Source organism: Erythrolamprus reginae, unplaced genomic scaffold, assembly GCF_031021105.1.
Source record: "Erythrolamprus reginae isolate rEryReg1 unplaced genomic scaffold, rEryReg1.hap1 scaffold_138, whole genome shotgun sequence".
NCBI lineage: Eukaryota > Metazoa > Chordata > Lepidosauria > Squamata > Dipsadidae > Erythrolamprus > Erythrolamprus reginae.
In genome coordinates this window covers 19,130-44,523 of record NW_027248548.1, presented here as the reverse complement: position 1 = coordinate 44,523, position 25,394 = coordinate 19,130, and the positions used below count along the sequence as shown (strand labels likewise).

The window sequence follows — 25,394 nt, the reverse complement described above, 5'->3', positions numbered from 1 at the left end:
CCCTCTGACCCCGTGTCCTCTAGAAGCCCCACCTCCCGGAAGGCGGCTTTTGCCCCTCTGACCCCGTGCCCTCTAGAAGCCCCACCTGCCGGAAGGCGGCTTTTGCCCCTCTGACCCCGTGCCCTCTAGAATCCCCACCTCCCGGAAGGCTGCCTTTGCCCCTCTGACCCAGTGCCCTCTAGAATCCCCACCTCCCGGAAGGCGGCCTTTGCCCCTCTAACCCCGTGCCCTGTAGAAGCCCCACCTCCCGGAAGGCAGCTTTTGCCCCTCTGACCCCGTGCCCCCTAGAAGCCCCACCTGCCGGAAGGCAGCCTTTGCCCCTCTGACCCCGTGCCCTGTAGAAGCCCCACCTCCCGGAAGGCAGCCTTTGCCCCTCTGACCCAGTGCCCTCTAGAATCCCCACCTGCCGGAAGGCAGCCTTTGCCCCTCTGACCCCGTGCCCTCTAGAAGCCCCACCTGCCGGAAGGCAGCCTTTGCCCCTCTGACCCCGTGCCCTCTAGAAGCCCCACCTCCCGGAAGGCGGCTTTTTCCCCTCTGACCCGGTGCCCTCTAGAATCCCCACCTCCCGGAAGGCGGCTTTTGCCCCTTTGACCCGGTGCCCTCTAGAAGCCCCACCTCCCGGAAGGCGGCCTTTGCCCTTCTGACCCAGTGCCCTCTAGAATCCCCACCTCCCGGAAGGCGGCCTTTGCCCCTCTGACCCAGTGCCCTCTAGAATCCCCACCTCCCGGAAGGCGGCTTTTGCCCCTCTGACCCGGTGCCCTCTAGAAGCCCCACCTCCCGGAAGGCGGCCTTTGCCCCTCTGACCCAGTGCCCTCTAGAATCCCCACCTCCCGGAAGGCGGCCTTTGCCCCTCTGACCCAGTGCCCTCTAGAATCCCCACCTCCCGGAAGGCGGCTTTTGCCCCTCTGACCCCGTGCCCTCTAGAATCCCCACCTCCCGGAAGGCGGCCTTTGCCCCTCTGACCCCGTGCCCTCTAGAATCCCCACCTCCCGGAAGGCGGCTTTTGCCCCTCTGACCCAGTGCCCTCTAGAATCCCCACCTCCCGGAAGGCGGCTTTTGCCCCTCTGACCCAGTGCCCTCTAGAAGCCCCACCTCCTGGAAGGCAGCCTTTGCCCCTCTGACCCAGTGCCCTCTAGAAGCCCCACCTCCCGGAAGGCGGGCTTTGCCCCTCTGACCCAGTGCCCTCTAGAAGCCCCACCTGCCGGAAGGCGGCCTTTGCCCCTCTGACCCGGTGCCCTCTAGAATCCCCACCTCCCGGAAGGCAGCCTTTGCCCCTCTGACCCAGTGCCCTCTAGAAGCCCCACCTGCCGGAAAGCGGCTTTTGCCCCTCTGACCCTGTGCCCTCTAGAAGCCCCACCTCCCGGAAGGCGGCCTTTGCCCTTCTGACCCAGTGCCCTCTAGAATCCCCATCTCCCGGAAGGCGGCTTTTGCCCCTCTGACCCAGTGTCCTTTAGAAGCGCCACCTGCCGGAAGGCGGCCTTTGCCCCTCTGACCCAGTGCCCTCTAGAAGCCCCACCTCCCGGAAGGCGGCTTTTGCCCTTCTGACCCGGTGCCCTCTAGAAGCCCCACCTGCCGGAAGGCGGCCTTTGCCCCTCTGACCCAGTGCCCTCTAGAAGCCCCACCTCCCGGAAGGCGGCCTTTGCCCCTCTGACCCAGTGCCCTCTAGAAGCCCCACCTCCCGGAAGGCGGCCTTTGCCCCTCTGAACCAGTGCCCTCTAGAATCCCCACCTCCCGGAAGGCGGCCTTTGCCCCTCTGACCCAGTGCCCTCTAGAATCCCCACCTCCCGGAAGGCAGCCTTTACCCCTCTGACCCAGTGCCCTTTAGAAGCCCTACCTGCCGGAAGGCGGCTTTTGCCCCTTTGACCCCGTGCCCTCTAGAATCCCCACCTCCCGGAAGGCGGCCTTTGCCCCTCTGACCCCGTGCCCTCTAGAATCCACACCTCCCGGAAGGCGGCTTTTGCCCCTCTGACCCAGTGCCCTCTAGAATCCCCACCTCCCGGAAGGCGGCTTTTGCCCCTCTGACCCAGTGCCCTCTAGAAGCCCCACCTCCCGGAAGGCGGCCTTTGCCCCTCTGACCCAGTGCCCTCTAGAAGCCCCACCTCCCGGAAGGCGGCCTTTGCCCCTCTGACCCAGTGCCCTCTAGAAGCCCCACCTGCCGGAAGGCGGCCTTTGCCCCTCTGACCCCGTGCTCTCTAGAATCTCCACCTCCCGGAAGGCAGCCTTTGCCCCTCTGACCCCGTGCCCTCTAGAATCTCCACCTCCCGGAAGGCAGCCTTTGCCCCTCTGACCCAGTGCCCTCTAGAAGCCCCACCTGCCGGAAAGCGGCTTTTGCCCCTCTGACCCGGTGCCCTCTAGAAGCCTCACCTCCCGGAAGGCGGCCTTTGTCCCTCTGACCCAGTGCCCTCTAGAAGGCCCACCTCCCGGAAGGCGGCCTTTGCCCCTCTGACCCAGTGCCCTCTAGAAGCCCCACCTCCTGGAAGTCAGTTTTTGTCTTTATGACCCGGTGCCCTCTAGAAGCCCCACCTCCCGGAAGGCGGCCTTTGCCCCTCTGACAAGTGCCCTCTAGAAGCCCCACCTCCCAGAAGGCGGCCTTTGCCCCTCTGACAAGTGCCCTCTAGAAGGCCCACCTCCCGGAAGGCGGCCTTTGCCCCTCTGACAAGTGCCCTCTAGAAGGCCCACCTCCCGGAAGGCGGCTTTTGCCCCTCTGACCCAGTGCCCTCTAGAAGCCCCACCTCCCGGAAGGCAGCCTTTGCCCCTCTGACCCAGTGTCCTCTAGAATCCCCACCTCCCGGAAGGCGGCCTTTGCCCCTCTGACCCAGTGCCCTCTAGAAGCCCCACCTGCCGGAAGGCGGCCTTTGCCCCTCTGACCCCGTGCCCTCTAGAATCTCCACCTCCCGGAAGGCAGCCTTTGCCCCTCTGACCCCGTGCCCTCTAGAAGCCCCACCTCCCGGAAGGCAGCCTTTGCCCCTCTGACCCAGTGCCCTCTAGAAGCCCCACCTGCCGGAAAGCGGCTTTTGCCCCTCTGACCCGGTGCCCTCTAGAAGCCTCACCTCCCGGAAGGCAGCCTTTGCCCCTCTGACCCAGTGCCCTCTAGAAGCCCCACCTCCCGGAAGGCGGCTTTTGCCCCTATGACCCAGTGCCCTCTAGAAGGCCCACCTCCCGGAAGGCGGCTTTTGCCCCTCTGACCCAGTGCCCTCTAGAAGCCCCACCTCCCGGAAGGCGGCCTTTGCCCCTCTGACCCAGTTTCCTCTAGAATCCCCACCTCCCGGAAGGCGGCCTTTGCCCCTCTGACCCAGTGCCCTCTAGAAGGCCCACCTGCCGGAAGGCGGCCTTTGCCCCTCTGACCCCGTGCCCTCTAGAATCTCCACCTCCCGGAAGGCAGCCTTTGCCCCTCTGACCCCGTGCCCTCTAGAAGCCCCACCTCCCGGAAGGCAGCCTTTGCCCCTCTGACCCAGTGCCCTCTAGAAGCCCCACCTGCCGGAAAGCGGCTTTTGCCCCTCTGACCCGGTGCCCTCTAGAAGCCTCACCTCCCGGAAGGCAGCCTTTGCCCCTCTGACCCAGTGCCCTCTAGAAGCCCCACCTCCCGGAAGGCGGCCTTTGCCCCTCTGACCCCGTGCCCTCTAGAAGCCCCACCTGCCGGAAGGCAGCCTTTGCCCCTCTGACCCAATGCCCTCTAGAATCCCCACCTCCTGGAAGCCGGCCTTTGCCCCTCTGACCCCGTGCCCTCTAGAAGCCCCACCTCCTGGAAGGCGGCCTTTGCCCCTCTGACAAGTGCCCTCTAGAAGGCCCACCTGCCGGAAGGCAGCCTTTGCCCCTCTGACCCAGTGCCCTCTAGAATCCCCACCTCCCGGAAGGCGGCCTTTGCCTCTCTGACCCAGTGCCCTCTAGAAGGCCCACCTCCCGGAAGGCGGCCTTTGCCCCTCTGACAAGTGCCCTCTAGAAGGCCCACCTCCCGGAAGGAGGGCTTAGCCCCTTCAGCCCGGTGTCCTCTAGAAGCCCCACCTCCTGGAAGGTGGGCTTAGCCCCTCTGACCCGGTGCCCTCTAGAAGCTCCACCTCCTGGAAGGTGGGCTTTGCCCCTCTGACCCCGTGCCCTCTAGAAGCCCCACCTCCCGGAAGGCAGCCTTTGCCCCTCTGACCCAGTGCCCTCTAGAAGCCCCACCTGCCGGAAAGCGGCTTTTGCCCCTCTGACCCGGTGCCCTCTAGAAGCCTCACCTCCCGGAAGGCAGCCTTTGCCCCTCTGACCCAGTGCCCTCTAGAAGCCCCACCTCCCGGAAGGCGGCCTTTGCCCCTCTGACCCCGTGCCCTCTAGAAGCCCCACCTGCCGGAAGGCAGCCTTTGCCCCTCTGACCCAATGCCCTCTAGAATCCCCACCTCCTGGAAGGCGGCCTTTGCCCCTCTGACCCCGTGCCCTCTAGAAGCCCCACCTCCTGGAAGGCGGCCTTTGCCCCTCTGACAAGTGCCCTCTAGAAGGCCCACCTGCCGGAAGGCAGCCTTTGCCCCTCTGACCCAGTGCCCTCTAGAAGCCCCACCTCCCGGAAGGCGGCTTTTGCCCCTCTGACCCCGTGCCCTCTAGAAGCCCCACCTGCCGGAAGGCAGCCTTTGCCCCTCTGACCCAGTGCCCTCTAGAATCCCCACCTCCCGGAAGGCGGCCTTTGCCCCTCTGACCCCGTGCCCTCTAGAAGCCCCACCTCCCGGAAGGCAGCCTTTGCCCCTCTGACCCAGTGCCCTCTAGAATCCCCACCTCCCGGAAGGCGGCCTTTGCCCCTCTGACCCCGTGCCCTCTAGAAGCCCCACCTCCCGGAAGGCAGCCTTTGCCCCTCTGACCCAGTGCCCTCTAGAATCCCCACCTCCCGGAAGGCAGCCTTTGCCCCTCTGACCCCGTGCCCTCTAGAATCCCCACCTCCCGGAAGGCGGCTTTTGCCCCTCTGACCCCGTGCCCTCTAGAAGCCCCACCTGCCGGAAGGCAGCCTTTGCCCCTCTGACCCCGTGCCCTCTAGAAGCCCCACCTCCCGGAAGGCGGCCTTTGCCCCTCTGACCCCGTGCCCTCTAGAAGCCCCACCTCCCGGAAGGCAGCCTTTGCCCCTCTGACCCCGTGTCCTCTAGAAGCCCCACCTGCCGGAAGGCAGCCTTTGCACCTCTGACCCAGTGCCCTCTAGAATCCCCACCTCCCGGAAGGCAGCCTTTGCCCCTCTGACCCCGTGCCCTCTAGAAGCCCCACCTCCCGGAAGGCAGCCTTTGCCCCTCTGACCCCGTGCCCTCTAGAATCCCCACCTCCCGGAAGGCGGCTTTTGCCCCTCTGACCCCGTGTCCTCTAGAAGCCCCACCTCCCGGAAGGCGGCTTTTGCCCCTCTGACCCCGTGCCCTCTAGAAGCCCCACCTGCCGGAAGGCGGCTTTTGCCCCTCTGACCCCGTGCCCTCTAGAATCCCCACCTCCCGGAAGGCTGCCTTTGCCCCTCTGACCCAGTGCCCTCTAGAATCCCCACCTCCCGGAAGGCGGCCTTTGCCCCTCTAACCCCGTGCCCTGTAGAAGCCCCACCTCCCGGAAGGCAGCTTTTGCCCCTCTGACCCCGTGCCCCCTAGAAGCCCCACCTGCCGGAAGGCAGCCTTTGCCCCTCTGACCCCGTGCCCTGTAGAAGCCCCACCTCCCGGAAGGCAGCCTTTGCCCCTCTGACCCAGTGCCCTCTAGAATCCCCACCTGCCGGAAGGCAGCCTTTGCCCCTCTGACCCCGTGCCCTCTAGAAGCCCCACCTGCCGGAAGGCAGCCTTTGCCCCTCTGACCCCGTGCCCTCTAGAAGCCCCACCTCCCGGAAGGCGGCTTTTTCCCCTCTGACCCGGTGCCCTCTAGAATCCCCACCTCCCGGAAGGCGGCTTTTGCCCCTTTGACCCGGTGCCCTCTAGAAGCCCCACCTCCCGGAAGGCGGCCTTTGCCCTTCTGACCCAGTGCCCTCTAGAATCCCCACCTCCCGGAAGGCGGCCTTTGCCCCTCTGACCCAGTGCCCTCTAGAATCCCCACCTCCCGGAAGGCGGCTTTTGCCCCTCTGACCCGGTGCCCTCTAGAAGCCCCACCTCCCGGAAGGCGGCCCTTTGCCCCTCTGACCCAGTGCCCTCTAGAATCCCCACCTCCCGGAAGGCGGCCTTTGCCCCTCTGACCCAGTGCCCTCTAGAATCCCCACCTCCCGGAAGGCGGCTTTTGCCCCCTCTGACCCCGTGCCCTCTAGAATCCCCACCTCCCGGAAGGCGGCCTTTGCCCCTCTGACCCCGTGCCCTCTAGAATCCCCACCTCCCGGAAGGCGGCTTTTGCCCCTCTGACCCAGTGCCCTCTAGAATCCCCACCTCCCGGAAGGCGGCTTTTGCCCCTCTGACCCAGTGCCCTCTAGAAGCCCCACCTCCTGGAAGGCAGCCTTTGCCCCTCTGACCCAGTGCCCTCTAGAAGCCCCACCTCCCGGAAGGCGGGCTTTGCCCCTCTGACCCAGTGCCCTCTAGAAGCCCCACCTGCCGGAAGGCGGCCTTTGCCCCTCTGACCCGGTGCCCTCTAGAATCCCCACCTCCCGGAAGGCAGCCTTTGCCCCTCTGACCCAGTGCCCTCTAGAAGCCCCACCTGCCGGAAAGCGGCTTTTGCCCCTCTGACCCTGTGCCCTCTAGAAGCCCCACCTCCCGGAAGGCGGCCTTTGCCCTTCTGACCCAGTGCCCTCTAGAATCCCCATCTCCCGGAAGGCGGCTTTTGCCCCTCTGACCCAGTGTCCTTTAGAAGCGCCACCTGCCGGAAGGCGGCCTTTGCCCCTCTGACCCAGTGCCCTCTAGAAGCCCCACCTCCCGGAAGGCGGCTTTTGCCCTTCTGACCCGGTGCCCTCTAGAAGCCCCACCTGCCGGAAGGCGGCCTTTGCCCCTCTGACCCAGTGCCCTCTAGAAGCCCCACCTCCCGGAAGGCGGCCTTTGCCCCTCTGACCCAGTGCCCTCTAGAAGCCCCACCTCCCGGAAGGCGGCCTTTGCCCCTCTGAACCAGTGCCCTCTAGAATCCCCACCTCCCGGAAGGCGGCCTTTGCCCCTCTGACCCAGTGCCCTCTAGAATCCCCACCTCCCGGAAGGCAGCCTTTACCCCTCTGACCCAGTGCCCTTTAGAAGCCCTACCTGCCGGAAGGCGGCTTTTGCCCCTTTGACCCCGTGCCCTCTAGAATCCCCACCTCCCGGAAGGCGGCCTTTGCCCCTCTGACCCCGTGCCCTCTAGAATCCACACCTCCCGGAAGGCGGCTTTTGCCCCTCTGACCCAGTGCCCTCTAGAATCCCCACCTCCCGGAAGGCGGCTTTTGCCCCTCTGACCCAGTGCCCTCTAGAAGCCCCACCTCCCGGAAGGCGGCCTTTGCCCCTCTGACCCAGTGCCCTCTAGAAGCCCCACCTCCCGGAAGGCGGCCTTTGCCCCTCTGACCCAGTGCCCTCTAGAAGCCCCACCTGCCGGAAGGCGGCCTTTGCCCCTCTGACCCCGTGCTCTCTAGAATCTCCACCTCCCGGAAGGCAGCCTTTGCCCCTCTGACCCCGTGCCCTCTAGAATCTCCACCTCCCGGAAGGCAGCCTTTGCCCCTCTGACCCAGTGCCCTCTAGAAGCCCCACCTGCCGGAAAGCGGCTTTTGCCCCTCTGACCCGGTGCCCTCTAGAAGCCTCACCTCCCGGAAGGCGGCCTTTGTCCCTCTGACCCAGTGCCCTCTAGAAGGCCCACCTCCCGGAAGGCGGCCTTTGCCCCTCTGACCCAGTGCCCTCTAGAAGCCCCACCTCCTGGAAGTCAGTTTTTGTCTTTATGACCCGGTGCCCTCTAGAAGCCCCACCTCCCGGAAGGCGGCCTTTGCCCCTCTGACAAGTGCCCTCTAGAAGCCCCACCTCCCAGAAGGCGGCCTTTGCCCCTCTGACAAGTGCCCTCTAGAAGGCCCACCTCCCGGAAGGCGGCCTTTGCCCCTCTGACAAGTGCCCTCTAGAAGGCCCACCTCCCGGAAGGCGGCTTTTGCCCCTCTGACCCAGTGCCCTCTAGAAGCCCCACCTCCCGGAAGGCAGCCTTTGCCCCTCTGACCCAGTGTCCTCTAGAATCCCCACCTCCCGGAAGGCGGCCTTTGCCCCTCTGACCCAGTGCCCTCTAGAAGCCCCACCTGCCGGAAGGCGGCCTTTGCCCCTCTGACCCCGTGCCCTCTAGAATCTCCACCTCCCGGAAGGCAGCCTTTGCCCCTCTGACCCCGTGCCCTCTAGAAGCCCCACCTCCCGGAAGGCAGCCTTTGCCCCTCTGACCCAGTGCCCTCTAGAAGCCCCACCTGCCGGAAAGCGGCTTTTGCCCCTCTGACCCGGTGCCCTCTAGAAGCCTCACCTCCCGGAAGGCAGCCTTTGCCCCTCTGACCCAGTGCCCTCTAGAAGCCCCACCTCCCGGAAGGCGGCTTTTGCCCCTATGACCCAGTGCCCTCTAGAAGGCCCACCTCCCGGAAGGCGGCTTTTGCCCCTCTGACCCAGTGCCCTCTAGAAGCCCCACCTCCCGGAAGGCGGCCTTTGCCCCTCTGACCCAGTTTCCTCTAGAATCCCCACCTCCCGGAAGGCGGCCTTTGCCCCTCTGACCCAGTGCCCTCTAGAAGGCCCACCTGCCGGAAGGCGGCCTTTGCCCCTCTGACCCCGTGCCCTCTAGAATCTCCACCTCCCGGAAGGCAGCCTTTGCCCCTCTGACCCCGTGCCCTCTAGAAGCCCCACCTCCCGGAAGGCAGCCTTTGCCCCTCTGACCCAGTGCCCTCTAGAAGCCCCACCTGCCGGAAAGCGGCTTTTGCCCCTCTGACCCGGTGCCCTCTAGAAGCCTCACCTCCCGGAAGGCAGCCTTTGCCCCTCTGACCCAGTGCCCTCTAGAAGCCCCACCTCCCGGAAGGCGGCCTTTGCCCCTCTGACCCCGTGCCCTCTAGAAGCCCCACCTGCCGGAAGGCAGCCTTTGCCCCTCTGACCCAATGCCCTCTAGAATCCCCACCTCCTGGAAGGCGGCCTTTGCCCCTCTGACCCCGTGCCCTCTAGAAGCCCCACCTCCTGGAAGGCGGCCTTTGCCCCTCTGACAAGTGCCCTCTAGAAGGCCCACCTGCCGGAAGGCAGCCTTTGCCCCTCTGACCCAGTGCCCTCTAGAATCCCCACCTCCCGGAAGGCGGCCTTTGCCTCTCTGACCCAGTGCCCTCTAGAAGGCCCACCTCCCGGAAGGCGGCCTTTGCCCCTCTGACAAGTGCCCTCTAGAAGGCCCACCTCCCGGAAGGAGGGCTTAGCCCCTTCAGCCCGGTGTCCTCTAGAAGCCCCACCTCCTGGAAGGTGGGCTTAGCCCCTCTGACCCGGTGCCCTCTAGAAGCTCCACCTCCTGGAAGGTGGGCTTTGCCCCTCTGACCCCGTGCCCTCTAGAAGCCCCACCTCCCGGAAGGCAGCCTTTGCCCCTCTGACCCAGTGCCCTCTAGAAGCCCCACCTGCCGGAAAGCGGCTTTTGCCCCTCTGACCCGGTGCCCTCTAGAAGCCTCACCTCCCGGAAGGCAGCCTTTGCCCCTCTGACCCAGTGCCCTCTAGAAGCCCCACCTCCCGGAAGGCGGCCTTTGCCCCTCTGACCCCGTGCCCTCTAGAAGCCCCACCTGCCGGAAGGCAGCCTTTGCCCCTCTGACCCAATGCCCTCTAGAATCCCCACCTCCTGGAAGGCGGCCTTTGCCCCTCTGACCCCGTGCCCTCTAGAAGCCCCACCTCCTGGAAGGCGGCCTTTGCCCCTCTGACAAGTGCCCTCTAGAAGGCCCACCTGCCGGAAGGCAGCCTTTGCCCCTCTGACCCAGTGCCCTCTAGAATCCCCACCTCCCGGAAGGCGGCCTTTGCCTCTCTGACCCAGTGCCCTCTAGAAGGCCCACCTCCCGGAAGGCGGCCTTTGCCCCTCTGACAAGTGCCCTCTAGAAGGCCCACCTCCCGGAAGGAGGGCTTAGCCCCTTCAGCCCGGTGTCCTCTAGAAGCCCCACCTCCTGGAAGGTGGGCTTAGCCCCTTCAGCCCGGTGTCCTCTAGAAGCTCCACCTCCTGGAAGGTGGGCTTAGCCCCTCTGACCCGGTGCCCTCTAGAAGCTCCACCTCCTGGAAGGTGGGCTTTGCCCCTCTGACCCGGTGTCCTCTAGAAGCCCCACCTCCTGGAAGGTGGGCTTAGCCCCTCTGACCCGGTGCCCTCTAGAAGCTCCACCTCCTGGAAGGTGGGCTTAGCCCCTCTGACCCGGTGCCCTCTAGAAGCTCCACTTCCCAGGTGCACCCTCCCCCGCTCGCAAGCCGAAGCCCTTCACGATGGGCAGCAGGTCACCCCTGCAGCTCTTACGCTCTTTCCTGCCCACGGAAGTGGCACCGGACACTCCTGGATGGGCAACAGACTCTCAGCATTTTTGGCACACGAGAATAACACAAAAATACTCCTGAGCCATACATAGGCAGATGCTCCTAGGCCTTCCTGGAGGCCAAAAGCAGGACGTAAATGGTTAAAAATAGTGTGTGGAGAGAGGTGAGGCACCTTGTGTGTCTGCGAAATTCACGGGAAGGAGAATAAATGAAACAGACCACTTCGCACGGCATCACGTAGGAAACATAGAAGATGGACGGCAGGAAAAGACCCCCTGGTCCACCCGGTCTGCCCTTCCGCCATTCCCTGTCTTCTATCACCCCTTTCTAAGGGCCCCACAGGCACCGCTGTGCCAACGACAAGAGTTGCGGGTGTCAGAGAGCCAACCCCCACCGTATCTGTGGGGTCCCCTCGCACCCTCTGCACACTTCACACCGCAATCTCAGGGAGTGCAGCTGGCAAGCGCATGCCGGGAACTGCAGCGTGTTGAAGGGGATTCAGTGGCGCGCCAGGGAACCCAGGGAAACTGGGGGGGGGGGTTCCTTTTGCAAACTGGAGGAAGCGGTGGGGGCTGGGGGGAAGTGAAGGAGCCGGGGGAGGGAAGAGGCAGGAAGTGCAGAGAGCGTGGACTGGGCTTCACCAGCACAACATTTCTCAGACAGGTGAACTGCATGTCAGCACACCTGGCAAAGGAGTTGTCTTAAATCTAAGAGCAGGTTTGATAAAGGTCTTCAAGCTGGACTCTGGGCAGCAGTTGCCAGGGGGCCCTGAAAATGCAGGGGGGGTCAAGGGAAGGGGAGAGGAGAGGAGACAGGAGAGGGGAGGGGAGGGAAGAGGGGAGGGAAGGAAGGGAAAGGGAGCTCTCGGCTGTCCAGAAAGGAGGCAAGTGTCCTCAGGGGCTTCTTCTTGCCTCTCTCGGTGCAGAGGACAGGTGGGGCCAGAGAGTGGCCATGGAAGCCCCCATCCTCTGAAGCAGGGTGGGGGGCAGCTGCAAAAACCAGGGTTGCCCCTTCTCCAGCAGCCCTGGGAAGCCACCCCCCACTCCTCGGGCCTCCCTCCCCTCCGCCTCTCTCTCTGACCGCCCGCCCCCGCTGCCTCTCCCGAACAGGTTTCTTTGGGTACAGGAACGTGACCCAGATCCCGGCCGGAGCCAGACACATCAGGGTGATTGACAGCAGCCGTAACTACCTGGGTAGGTTCCCTCCTGCCCTTCCGCAGCCCCAGGGCTTCCCCTCCTCCGTGGCTGGGTGAGGGCAGGGAGCTCCAGCAGGAGGGGGCAGAGGTCAAGGATGGGCAGGGAGGGAGGGGCCACGGGAGTCCAGTCCTGCGCCGGGCCCTCGTTTTGCCCAATTCCACGATGAGGAGGCAGAGGCGGCAGAGCCTGGAGACCCGGCCCTTGGGTGCCCCCCCCCCCCTTAAGATAAAGCTCAGCCGGCTAATTCAACAAGCGGCAGCCTCGGCTGAGCCCAGAGACGTCCGTCACTCTCCCCCTGGGAGTGGGTGCAGGGGGGCTCCAAAGGAGGAAAAGCGGCCCCACCACGGCCATGCCACCTCCGCATTCGGCAGGGCCTCCTTTGTGGGCCCCTCGGCCCCTGGGTGGGCCGCATGGGCTGGCCAGAGCCTTCTCCTCGTCACAGGGCACTGGAGGGGCCGTCAGCCCCCCCAAAAAAGACTCCCGGAAAAACAGTCCAAGGCCATCTAGAGCAGCCCCCTGTTTGAGCCGGAGACCCTGGACCCTTTCTGGGTAAATGGCGGTCCAAAGCAGCCTCTCCTGTCCCAGCTTTCTAACCCCCCCCCGCCCCCCCCCCCCCCCCCCGCCCGATTGGTTCCTGCTGTGGGACTTTTTCACTCCTGTGCGTCATGGAGCATGAGACGGGGGAGCCGAGACGACATTCCTCACCTCTAAGAGTCCAGCGTGCTTAGCCTCCTGCCCCACACTGGACGGGTGTGTGTGGGGGGTGGCTGTTTCCAAAGGGGCCTTCGCTCACATCCCGAAGGGCCAGCAGGGGAGCCACCAGAGAGCAGCCGCCGCCACGGGGCCTCAGACTCTGCATTTCCAGCTGGCCAGGGTCTGTGTGCGTGCCAATCCCAGATGGCTGCTTCTCAGAGACCCCCAACCGAAGCCCCTCCCCTATCCCCCTCCCCAGCCCTGCCCCCTCTCTCTCTGGAGCCCCCCAACCCTTCCTGTGCTCTCTCTCCCTCTGCAGCTCTGATGGAAGCCAGCCAGCAGTATGTCCTCAACGGGGAGTGGGCTGTGGACCAGCCAGGCACCTTCGAGGCAGCAGGTACCCAGTGGCATTACACTCGCACAGCCAGTGGGCACGAGACCCTCGAGACAGCCGGGCCCACCAGCCGGGATCTGTTCGTCATGGTGAGAAAGGCCCTTGAAAGGCCGCCACCTCTGGACCCTGAACGCTGGGTGGGAGGGAAAAGGCCACGCGTTGGTGATCCCTGGGCCTCCCCTGGGAGTCACAGGGAAAGCCCACGGAACACACACGTGGGCGGGAGGGAAAAGGCCACGCGATGGTGATCCCTGGGCCTCCCCTGGGAGACACAGGGAAAGCCCACGGAACACACACGTGGGCGGGAGGGAAAAGGCCACGCGATGGTGATCCCTGGGCCTCCCCTGGGAGTCACAGGGAAAGCCCACGGAACACACACGTGGGCGGGAGGGAAAAGGCCACGCGATGGTGATCCCTGGGCCTCCCCTGGGAGACACAGGGCAAGCCCAGGGAACACACACGTGGGCGGGAGGGAAAAGGCCACGCGATGGTGATCCCTGGGCCTCCCCTGGGAGACACAGGGAAAGCCCACGGAACACACACGTGGGCGGGAGGGAAAAGGCCACGCGATGGTGATCCCTGGGCCTCCCCTGGGAGTCACAGGGAAAGCCCACGGAACACACACGTGGGCGGGAGGGAAAAGGCCATGCGATGGTGATCCCTGGGCCTCCCCTGGGAGACACAGGGCAAGCCCAGGGAACACACACGTGGGCGGGAGGGAAAAGGCCACGCGATGGTGATCCCTGGGCCTCCCCTGGGAGACACAGGGAAAGCCCACGGAACACACACGTGGGCGGGAGGGAAAAGGCCACGCGATGGTGATCCCTGGGCCTCCCCTGGGAGACACAGGGAAAGCCCACGGAACACACACGTGGGCGGGAGGGAAAAGGCCACGCGATGGTGATCCCTGGGCCTCCCCTGGGAGACACAGGGAAAGCCCACGGAACACACACGTGGGCGGGAGGGAAAAGGCCACGCGATGGTGATCCCTGGGCCTCCCCTGGGAGTCACAGGGAAAGCCCACGGAACACACACGTGGGCGGGAGGGAAAAGGCCACGCGATGGTGATCCCTGGGCCTCCCCTGGGAGACACAGGGCAAGCCCAGGGAACACACACGTGGGCGGGAGGGAAAAGGCCACGCGATGGTGATCCCTGGGCCTCCCCTGGGAGACACAGGGAAAGCCCACGGAACACACACGTGGGCGGGAGGGAAAAGGCCACGCGATGGTGATCCCTGGGCCTCCCCTGGGAGACACAGGGAAAGCCCACGGAACACACACGTGGGCGAGGGGGAAAAGGCCACGCGATGGTGATCCCTGGGCCTCCCCTGGGAGACACAGGGCAAGCCCAGGGAACACACACGTGGGCGGGAGGGAAAAGGCCACGCGATGGTGATCCCTGGGCCTCCCCTGGGAGATACAGGGCAAACCCAGGGAACACACACGTGGGTGGGAGGGAAAAGGCCACGCGATGGTGATCCCTGGGCCTCCCCTGGGAGACACAGGGCAAGCCCACGGAACACACACGTGGGCGGGAGGGAAAAGGCCACGCGATGGTGATCCCTGGGCCTCCCATGGGAGTCACAGGGCAAGCCCACGGAACACACACGTGGGCGGGAGGGAAAAGGCCACGCGATGGTGATCCCTGGGCCTCCCCTGGGAGACACAGGGCAAGCCCACGGAACACACACGTGGGCGGGAGGGAAAAGGCCACGCGATGGTGATCCCTGGGCCTCCCCTGGGAGACACAGGGCAAGCCCACGGAACACACACGTGGGCGGGAGGGAAAAGGCCACGCGATGGTGATCCCTGGGCCTCCCCTGGGAGACACAGGGCAAGCCCACGGAACACACACGTGGGCGGGAGGGAAAAGGCCACACGATGGTGATCCCTGGGCCTCCCCTGGGAGACACAGGGCAAGCCCACGGAACACACATGTGGGCGGGAGGGAAAAGGCCATGCGATGGTGCTCCCTGGGCCTCCCCTGGGAGACACAGGGAAAGCCCACGGAACGCAGGTCTCTTTGGCTTCTGCCGGCTGTCTAAACGGCATGCAAGGAAGGAGCCGCTTCGCAAGGGGCAGTCAGCTGAAGGGGTGTGTGTGTATGTGTATGTGTCCTCCTGCTAACAGCCCTGTCCCCCCGCCAGGTCCTTTACCAGGAGAACCTCAGCATAGACTACCAGTACTGGGGGCCGAGGAAGCAGGGGGGGGCCCAGGCTCTGCGCCAGCCCCAGGCCCGGCAGGTCGACGCCCAGCAGCCTGGAGAGCCTGCCGACTTCCCTGAAGCCACCGCAGCCACACGCCATTCCACCAAGGCCCAGCAGGTGGCCAAGGAGGCCCCGCAGAAGGCCACCCCAGGACCCCCGAGGACTCCTACAGCAGCAGGTAGCTCTGGGGGAGGCCTTGCTTTGGGTGGCCCCGGTTATCCAGACTGACCGTTTCTCTTTCTCTGGCAGATGTAGGAAGAGAAGCGAAGGGGCGGCCAGGCAAAGGCCCCCAGACACACACCCCAACTTCCGAAACGCTGCTTTATCCTTTACTGATGCAGTTCATAAGAAGCCATACTGGGAGTCCACTGGACTGTGGCCGCAAGAGGGGCCAGGAGGCTGGGCTGGGCCACGCTGCCATGTGCTCTTGTGGGATGGTGTCCATAGAAAGGGGTGCTCAGGTAGCCCGTGAAGGGGGGGGAGCCTTAGCTTCCGTGATCAAAGAGTTCCTACCACTAACCTCCAGACCCCTCACTTGTGGGGTGCCTCGGTCCTCTCTCCCCTGTCATTTAACATCTGCCTGAAACCACTGGGTGAGGAGGCCATGGGACACATCTCCACCCCGTGTCAGTCCAGAGAAGCGGAGGCTGTGATGTGCCGGTGCTGGATGGGAGTCAACAGGCCGAGGCTCAACCCGGACAGGACCGAGGGGCTGTGGGTACCAACCCCGAAGGGCCACGTCGACTGGCTCTGGGGGGGAGAAATTAACCCCCTCAGAACGGGTTCGCAATTTGTGTTTCCTCCTAGACCCACAGCTAAGAGTAGATCAACCCCTGACGGCTGTAACCTGGGGGAGGGGGGGCTTTGCACAGGTTTGGCTAGTGCATCAATTGCGACCCTACGTGGATCGAGAGGCTCTTCTCATGGCTGGACTACTGCAATGTGTTCTACATGGGGCTACCCCTGGAGAGTGTTCGGAGACTACAATTGGTCCAGAATGTAGATGCAGGGGCTGTTGTGGGTACCCCTAGATACACCCTCACTGCACCAATTCTTTGCAAGCTGCACTGGCTCCCTATTGGTCTCCGGTCACAATTCAAGGTGTTGGTTATTCCCTTTAAAGCCCTACATGGCTCAGGGCCAGAGAATCTCCTCCCAGCAACCGGTAAGAGCCCACAGGGTTGGCCTTCTTTGGGCCCCATCAGCTAAACTATGTCGGTTGGCAGGTTCATGGGGGAGGGCCTTCTCTGTGGCTGCCCCAGCTCCCTCCTGAGATCCGCACTACCCCCACCTTTGTGGCCTTCTGGAAAGCCCTAAAGACCTGGCTCTTCCGACAGGCCTGGGGCCATTGACCTCGTTGGGGGGGGATGATTAGCGAGGTCGGCCCATGAATGTTTGGATGACCGCAGCGTCTTTTATACTGATCTGAACCTGGTTCCATTGTGAGCCCGTCCCTAGGGAGTTGAGACAGACAGACAGACAGGCCAGAAATGGCCTTGCTGTGACTTAAATGCCTGTTGTGGAAGGGAAGGAGGTGACCCTCTCGGGAGAATGGCCCTTCCTTCCTCCTCTTCTCAGGATCCCCCTTCAATCCCCCCCACCTGCACCCGGCTAGGCTTCTGCCCTCCCCCACCTTCTGAAAATCCTCCTTAAGGGGGGGGTGGAGTGGTGCCCATACCAGGAAATACCAGGGCTGGAGGGAGCCCACAGCTGCCTTCGCCTTTTGCGGACCCTTCCCAGCTTCTCATCCACTCCATTTGGGGGGGGGGGGCTGGGCTCTCTTCCTCTTGGACAGAGCAGCCTCCTTTCCGCTTCCTTGTTTTCAGACTGCCCCCCCTGCCCCCCCAAAAGGGAACAGATGCTCCGCCTCCCCAGTTCTCCTCCAGCTGCTGAGCCGGGTTCCCATTTAACAGTTGAAACTGGTTTCCTTTCCTTGCCAGTAACCCTGGATTCCTTCTCTTTCTTCACTGACTTGCAGATAATTTATATGGACAGAGAGGGTCAAGAAACATCACAGGAATCCTTGGTCCTTCATTTAACAGATTGGGTTTGGGGGTTTTATTTTTTTTATTTTTTTCCCTCCACACCTTACAGAAAGACAAATTCACCTACCTTCAAATTAGATTACGATACAATATAGTATCAATTGCAAAGTTCTTAATCAAAATTCTTAATTATTTATCTGTTTTGTTTTGGTGTACATCATTGACATAGAAACATAGAAACATAGAAGTCTGACGGCAGAAAAAGACCTCATGGTCCATCTAGTCTGCCATTATACTATTTTCTGTATTTTATCTTAGGATGGATATATGTTTATCCCAGGCATGTTTAAATTCAGTTACTGTGGATTTATCTACCACATCTGCTGGAAGTTTGTTCCAAGGATCTACTACTCTTTCAGTAAAATAATATTTTCTCATGTTGCTTTTGATCTTTCCCCCAACTAACTTCAGATTGTGTCCCCTTGTTCTTGTTTTCACTTTCCTATTAAAAACACTTCCCTCCTGGACCTTATTTAACCCTTTAATATATTTAAATGTTTCGATCATGTCCCCCCTTTTCCTTCTGTCCTCCAGACTATACAGATTGAGTTCATGAAGTCTTTCCTGATACGTTTTATGCTTAAGACCTTCCACCATTCTTGTAGCCCGTCTTTGGACCCGTTCAATTTTGTCAATATCTTTTTGTAGGTGAGGTCTCCAGAACTGAACACAGTATTCCAAATGTGGTCTCACCAGCATTCTATATAGTGGGATCATAATCTCCCTCTTCCTGCTTGTTATACCTCTAGCTATGCAGCCAAGCATCCTACTTGCTTTCCCTACCGCCTGACTGCACTGTTCACCCATTTTGAGACTGTCAGAAATCACTACCCCTAAATCCTTTTCTTTTGAAGTATTTGCCAACACTGAACTGCCAATACAATACTCAGATTGAGGATTCCTTTTCCCCAAGTGCATTATTTTACATTTGGAAACATTAAACTGCAGTTTCCATTGCTTTGACCATTTATCTAGTGAAGCTAAATCATTTACCATATTACAGACGCCTCCAGGAATATCAACCCTATTGCACACTTTAGAGTCATCGGCAAATAGGCAAACCTTCCCTACCAAACCTTCCCCTATGTCACTCACAAACATATTAAAAAGAATAGGACCCAGAACAGACCCTTGTGGCACACCGCTTGTAACCTGACTCTGCTCAGAATACTCGCCATTAACAATAACTCTCTGATGTCTACGCTTCAGCCAGCTGCAAATCCACTGAACTATCCAGGGATTAAGTCCAATCTTCACTAATTTATCTATCAGTTCTTTATGTGGAACCGTATCAAAGGCTTTGCTGAAGTCCAGGTAGGCAATATCCACGGCACCACCTTCATCCAACACCTTTGTGACATAGTCAAAGAAATCAATGAGATTAGTCTGACATGATTTGCCTTCAGTAAAGCCATGCTGATTTGGGTCCAATAAGTTATTGTTTTTTAGGTGCTGATTTATCCTCTTTTTGAGTAGAGTCTCCATCATTTTAACTACAACTGATGTCAAGCTAACTGGCCTGTAGTTACCAGCTTCTTCTCTACTGCCCTTCTTGTGAATAGGCACAACACTGGCCATTCTCCAATCCTCAGGAACTTCTCCTGCTAACAAGGATTGGTTAAACAAATCAGTCAGGGGGGTAGCAATGACAGATCTGAGTTCTTTAAGAACTCTGGGGTGGATGCCATCTGGACCCATTGCTTTATTTATCTTTAATCGTTCAAGTTCTTCTAAGACATCGGCTTCTAAGATCACTGGAGCTGAATCCGTACAGCTGGAAGCAATGCTATATCCCTCTATAGTATTATTTTGTACGGTGTCTTTTGAGAAAACTGAACAGAAGTAGCTATTGAAATGGTCAGCAATCTCCTTATTCCCATTAATGCATGTATTATTCCCGGTACTAAGCTTCGTGATGCCGCAGTTTTTCTTCTTCTTGTCACTAATATATCTGAAGAAGGTTTTATCCCCCTTCTTTACAGATTTGGAAATTTCTTCCTCTTTTGAGGCTTTAGCAGCATATACTGTATTATCTGTTTCGCCTCCTTCTGTCTCATTTTATATACCTCCCTATCAGCTATACTTCCAGACTCTTTATACCTCCTATAGGCAGCCTTTTTTTCATTGACTATAGCCCTTACATCATTGCTAAACCATAGCGGTTTCTTCTTCCTTTTACCTTTAGTTATTTGTCTTACATACAGTCCAGTGGCTTTTAAGATGGCCTTTTTTAATACAGTCCACTGGATGCTCGCTCCTGCCATTTTATCCCTCCCCTTTAATTCATTATCTAAATATTCTCCCATTGCATTAAAATTTGTTTTTCTGAAATCCAATACTTTGGTTGCATTATAGGATTGCTCACAATGAGTTTTTACATCAAACCACAAACATAGATGGTCACTGCAACCTAAATTTTCTCCCACCTTGACATCTGAAACTCAATTCCCATTCGTAAAAACTAAATCTAGAATATTCTCCCCTCTAGTTGGTGTCTTAACCAGCTGTGCCAGAGCTGCTCCTGTAAAGGCCTCTACTATATTCTTACTTTTGCATGTAAGGGCACTGGGGATATTCCAGTCAACATCAGGCATGTTGAAATCACCCATAACCACAATATCTCCCTTTACTGCCATTTGGGTAATTTCATCCACCATCTTGTTGTCATATTCCTCGGATTGCCCTGGAGGCCTATAGATCACCCCAATTCTAATGACAGAACCTTCTTTATTTTGCATGCAAATCCAGAGAGTCTCTAGATCTTGACACGTATTTTGAATTAGTGTTGTTTTTAGACTTTCTTTAATATAAATGGCTACTCCACCTCCCCTTCTCTCTATTCTATCCTTCCTATACAGTGTATATCCTGGTATGGATATTTCCCATTCATTAGAATCCTTAAACCATGTCTCAGTTATGGCAACCAGGTCCAAATTATCTCTAGATATTATGGCCATTAATTCACAGAGCTTGTTGCTCAAGCTTCGAGCATTTGTGCACATTACCCGAAGAACATTATTTTCGTTATTAGTTTGCCCCTTGACCTTGTTTATTTGTTTGTTTATTTGGTTTGGTTTGGTTTGTATGCCACCCCTCCTTTTCTAATTTTGTCATCTGGATTTCAAAGATTGTTTCCTGTTCTCCATCAAAATTTCTCTTGGGTCTTTGCTTTTTTCTACTAAGTGCTTCAGTCCATTTCTTATACTCTTACTTATCTCATTCATGTTTTTTAAACCCACATTTTAATATGACTGCCCTTTACAAGGAAAATTCCAAATTTATTTCTCTTCATACAACAAGGGAAAGAAAAAATATTGGTTCATATCATGCGTTTGATCTAATTATAACAATAGCAATACAGGGGGGGAGGAAAGGTTATCATTAAGAATTTAAATTATATTATCTTCATTCTGTGCTTAAACATTATATCATTCCTTTCATTTTACAAATATGTCATTTCTAATTTAGCAAATCATAAATTATAGTATTTTTCTATTTATCTTCCATTATCCAGTATCTTCCATTATCAATACCAGTACAATAATAATCTTCCCTAATCTATATATTTTCTCTAATCTATGTATCTTCCCTATTCTATCCAAGTGTCCAAGTGCCCAGAGAAAGGAAAATGCTACATTCGCTCTGGACTGCCAAAGCCTCCTTCTTATTTCAATTATTTTATTTTGTTGCTTTTATTTTTATTATTATTTTAAAATGTTTAGTTCCCTTTCTCAATTCAATTTCTGTGCTGCAAATGAAATCTGTAATATCCATGTGTTTCTGCAGTTCTATAAAAATAATTCTTGTAGAACAATAGAAATTTTCCTCTTCAAGATGTTATAGCCTCCAGATGGAAATAATTAAGAAAATTCACAGTCACAATCAGCATAGATAAGGTGTTCCCAGAGCCAAGGTCGAAAAACAGATTGTGTGTCCAACAAATCTTCTCCTGTCTTCTCCAATCAGTAGGTGGCAACCTTATTAATTCCGCAAAAAATATTTAAAATTATTTATATAATAAAAACTTAATTTTCTCAGCTGATTAAAACCAATTTGCTAAAATTCATAAAAATAGCTCAGTAATCCGATAAACAAATTTCAAAGCCCTCAATCTTGGCGCTTTATTGTCCTCCCAGAAGGTTTTTGCTGTTGTCTCCAACTGCCAATCAGCTGCTTCCTCTCCATTTCCCCATTTAAAAATCAAGAAAATCAATCCAAGCTCCAATCGGCCGAATAAGTGACCAGCACCATTCTTAACTCAGTTCCTCTCGCTCCAGCACGTTGCTTAGTTCTCTCTCCAGATGACTTCCAGCTTCCTTTAAAATCCTTTCATTGCGGTATCAGCTCGGCTTGGTCAGCTTAGGCCCAGCAGCCCAGCCAATTTCACCCACTGCCGATGCGAGACAAACCGGTTCGACTGGTGGGGTATGCTGACCTCAAACCACCACCACCACCCCGGCAGCGTCCCCCTGCATCCCCTCCCCTTCATGGAGGATCAGGTTTGGTTCCAAGGGAATCAAAGCCCCCAGGCAGTGGGGACCCAGAGTTCCCCTATGGACAAGGGGAAACTACACCGCCAGCGCCATTGGCTCTGCCCCTCTCCTTTTAACAAATTCTTGAGTTGGAAGGGATTATCTTTTTAAAAAAAACATTTTTATTATTTTCAAAAAGGACAAACAAAAACATACAACATTGAACATTTAAGGAGCTGCCATTGCTCCGCTTATCTTAGAAGTCTAACTAATACAGAATATAAAAAAACCTCTAACTGTTACCAGATCTAAGCAGAAATGCCACACTTGCAGAATACATTATCATTAAATTTAATTCTATGTTTTTAAGATTAAAATTATTGGTCAAATTTCTTTATGTTTTAGAAGATAATACACTTGTGTGTATATATATATATATATATATATATATATATATATATATATATATATATATATATATATATATATAAAGAGCAATAAACAAGTTATTAGTAGTGCAAAAAGAAAACAAAATAAAAGCTTCTAGGTTAGTTATCATATAAACTATATAATTCTGTCTTATAATTTTTCAAATAGTCATTTATTCTTATATATTTAATTGGAAGGGATTATCTAGGCCCTCAACAGTCAGGATTCAGGCCTGGCTACAGCACGGAAACTGCTTTGGTCGCACTGATGGATGATCTCTGGCGGGCCCGGGACAGGGGTTTATCCTCTGTCCTGGTGCTTCTTGACCTCTCAGCGGCTTTCAATATCATCGACCATGGTATCCTTCTGCGCTGTCTGGAGGGGTTGGGAGTGGGAGGCACTGTTCTCCAGTGGTTCTCCTCCTACCTCTCCGGTCAGTTGCAGTCGGTGTTAGTGGGGGGTCAGAGGTCGACCTCTAGGTCGCTCCCTTGTGAGGTGCCTCAGGGGTCGGTCCCCCCTACTATTTAATATCTACATGAAACCGCTGGGTGAGATCATCCGAGGGCATGGGGTGAAGTATCATCCATACGCTGATGATACCCAGCTTTACATCTCCACCCCTTGTCCAGTCAACGAAGCAGTGGAAGTGATGTGCCGGTGCCTGGAGGCTGTTGGGGTTTCGATGGGTGTCAACAGACTCAAGCTCAACCCGGATAAGACGGAGTGGCTGTGGGTCTTGCCTCCCAAGGACGATTACATCTGTCCTTCCATTACCCTGGGGGGAGAATCATTGACCCCCTCAGAGAGGGTCCGCAACTTGGGCATCCTCCTCAATCCATAGCTCACATTAGAGAAATACCTTTCACCTGAGGCCAGGGGGGCGTTTGCCCAGGTCCGCCTGGTGCACCAGTTGCAGCCCTATCTGGACCAGGAGTCACTGCTCACAGTCACTCATGCCCTCATCACCTCGAGGCTTGACTACTGTAACGCTCTCTACATGGGGTTACCTTTGAAAACTGTTCGGAAACTTCAGATCATGCAGCTGCAAGAGCTATCATGGGCTTTCCCAAATATGCCCATGTTACATCAACACTCCGCAGTCTGCATTGGTTGCCGATCGGTTTCCGGTCACAATTCAAAGTGTTGGTTATGACCTATAAAGCCCTTCATGGCACCGGACCAGAATATCTCCAGGACCGCCTTCTGCTGCACGAATCCCAGTGACCAGTTAGGTCCCACAGAGTGGGCCTTCTCCGGGTCCTGTCGACTAAACAATGTCGTTTGGCAGGACCCAGGGGAAGAGCCCTCTCTGTGGCAGCCCCGACCCTCTGGAACCAACTCCCCCCAGATATCAGAGTTGCCCCCACCCTCCTTGCCTTAAAACCCACCTCTGTCGTCAGGCATGGGGGAATTGAGATATTCCCTTCCCCCTAGGCTTATAAAATTTATGCATGGTATGTCTGTATTGGTTTCTTAAATTGGAGTTTTTTACATTACTTTTATTTATTTATTTATTTATTTATTTATTTATTTATTTATTTATTTATTTATTTATTTATTATTTGGATTTGTATGCCGCCCCTCTCCGCAGACTCGGGGCGGCTCACAACAATCAGTACAAATCACAAACAATCCATCAGTTAAAAAATTTAAAGCTTAAAAGAAAAACCCCATATACTAACAGACACACTCACAAGAATACCATTCACAATTTAAACATGCCCAGGGGGAGGTGTCTTAATTCCCCCATGCCTGATGGCAAAGGTGGGTTTTAAGGAGTTTACGGAAGGCAGGAAGAGTAGGGGCAGTTCTAATCTCCGGGGGGAGTTGGTTCCAGAGAGTCGGTGCCGCCACAGAGAAGGCTCTCCCCCTGGGGCCCGCCAACCGACATTGTTTAGTTGACGGGACCCGGAGAAGGCCCACTCTGTGGGACCTAATCGGTCGCTGGGATTCGTGTGGCAGGAGGCGGTCTCGGAGGTATTCTGGTCCGATGCCATGAAGGGCTTTAAAGGTCATAACCAACACTTTGAATTGTGACCGGAAACTGATCGGCAACCAATGCAGACTGCGGAGTGATGGAGAAACATGGGCATACCTAGGTAAGCCCATGACTGCTCTCGCAGCTGCATTCTGCACGATCTGAAGTTTCCGAACACTTTTCAAAGGTAGCCCCATGTAGAGAGCATTACAGTAGTCGAGGTGATGAGGGCATGAGTGACTGTGAGCAGTGAGTCCCGGTCCAGATAGGGCCGCAACTGGTGCACCAGGCGAACTTGGGCAAACGTCCCCCTCGCCACAACTGAAAGATGGTTCTCTAATGTGAGCTGTGGATCGAGGAGGACGCCCAAGTTGCGGACCCTCTCTGAGGGGGGCAATAATCCCCCCCCAGGGTGATGGACGGACAGATGGGATTGTCCTTGGGAGGCAGGACCCACAGCCACTCCGTCTTATCCGGGTTGAGCTTGAGTCTGTTGACACCCATCCAGGCCCCAACAGCCTCCAGACACCGGCACATCACTTCCACCGCTTCGTTGACTGGACATGGGGTGGAGATGTTTTAATATTAGATTTGTTCATATATTTTTTTTTATTTTTTTTATTATTTTCAAAGTAAAACAAACAAAGACATACAACATTGAACACTTAAGGAGCTACTATTGCTCCGCTTATCATAGAAGTCTAACTAATACAAAATATAAAAAGCTCTAACTGTTACAAGATCTAAGCAGAAAAGCCACACTCGAAGATTACATTATCATTAAATTTAATTATAAATTTTTAAAATTAAGATTGTTGATTAAGTTTCTTTATATATTTTTTTAAACAAAAAATAATAATAATATACTTATATGTATATATATATCAAAGAGCAATAAACAAATTATTAGTAATACAAAAAGAAGATAATATAAACACTTCTAAGTTAGTTATGATATAAACTATATAAACTATATAATTCTATTTTATGATTTTTAAGTAGTCATTTATTCTTATATGTTTAATTTTTAGTACTATTTTTAACATTCCACCAATCATATACTTTATCCCAAATTTTATAAAATTCTGTTTCAGTTTGATTGTTCAACCTTTTAGTCATCATGTCTAGTTCTGCACACTCTATAATTTTTTTAAACACCTCAATGTCTTTCGGTATCGTCTTTTCTTTCCATTTCTGCGCGAATGTTATTCGTGCCGCCGTCAATATATGTATTATTAAATAGTAAATTTCTTTTTTATACTTTATATTTGAAATACCCAATAGAAAAAATTCAGGAGATTTTTTAATCTTCTCCTTTGTTATTTCATTTATCCAATTCTCTACTTTATTCCAAAATATTTTTGTCTCCGGACAGGTCCACCATGCATGGTAGTATGTGCCAACTTCTTTTTTGCATTTCCAACAAATGGGCGATACCGAAGGAAACATTTTAGAGATTCTATATGGTGGAAGGTGCCACCTATAAAACATCTTAATTTGATTTTCTTTAAAAGAGATTGATTTTGTTATTTTCCAATTATACATCCATATCTTTTCCCAAGTATCTAAATCAATCTCTTTGCCAAAATTTTTGCACCAACTGATCATATTATCTTTCAATATCCAACCTATCGTTC

General features: G+C 56.0%; 1 protein-coding gene across 1 annotated transcript in view; it reads left to right on the top strand.

The window, feature by feature from the left end:
* LOC139155918 (ADAMTS-like protein 5) overlaps positions 1–25,394 on the top strand; it is a 97,455-nt gene that overhangs the window by 58,749 nt on the left and 13,312 nt on the right. Inside the window, 3 exon segments of the mRNA XM_070731292.1 lie at positions 11,453–11,536; positions 12,552–12,715; positions 14,774–15,011. Coding sequence (XP_070587393.1) covers positions 11,453–11,536; positions 12,552–12,715; positions 14,774–15,011 — 486 coding nt within the window.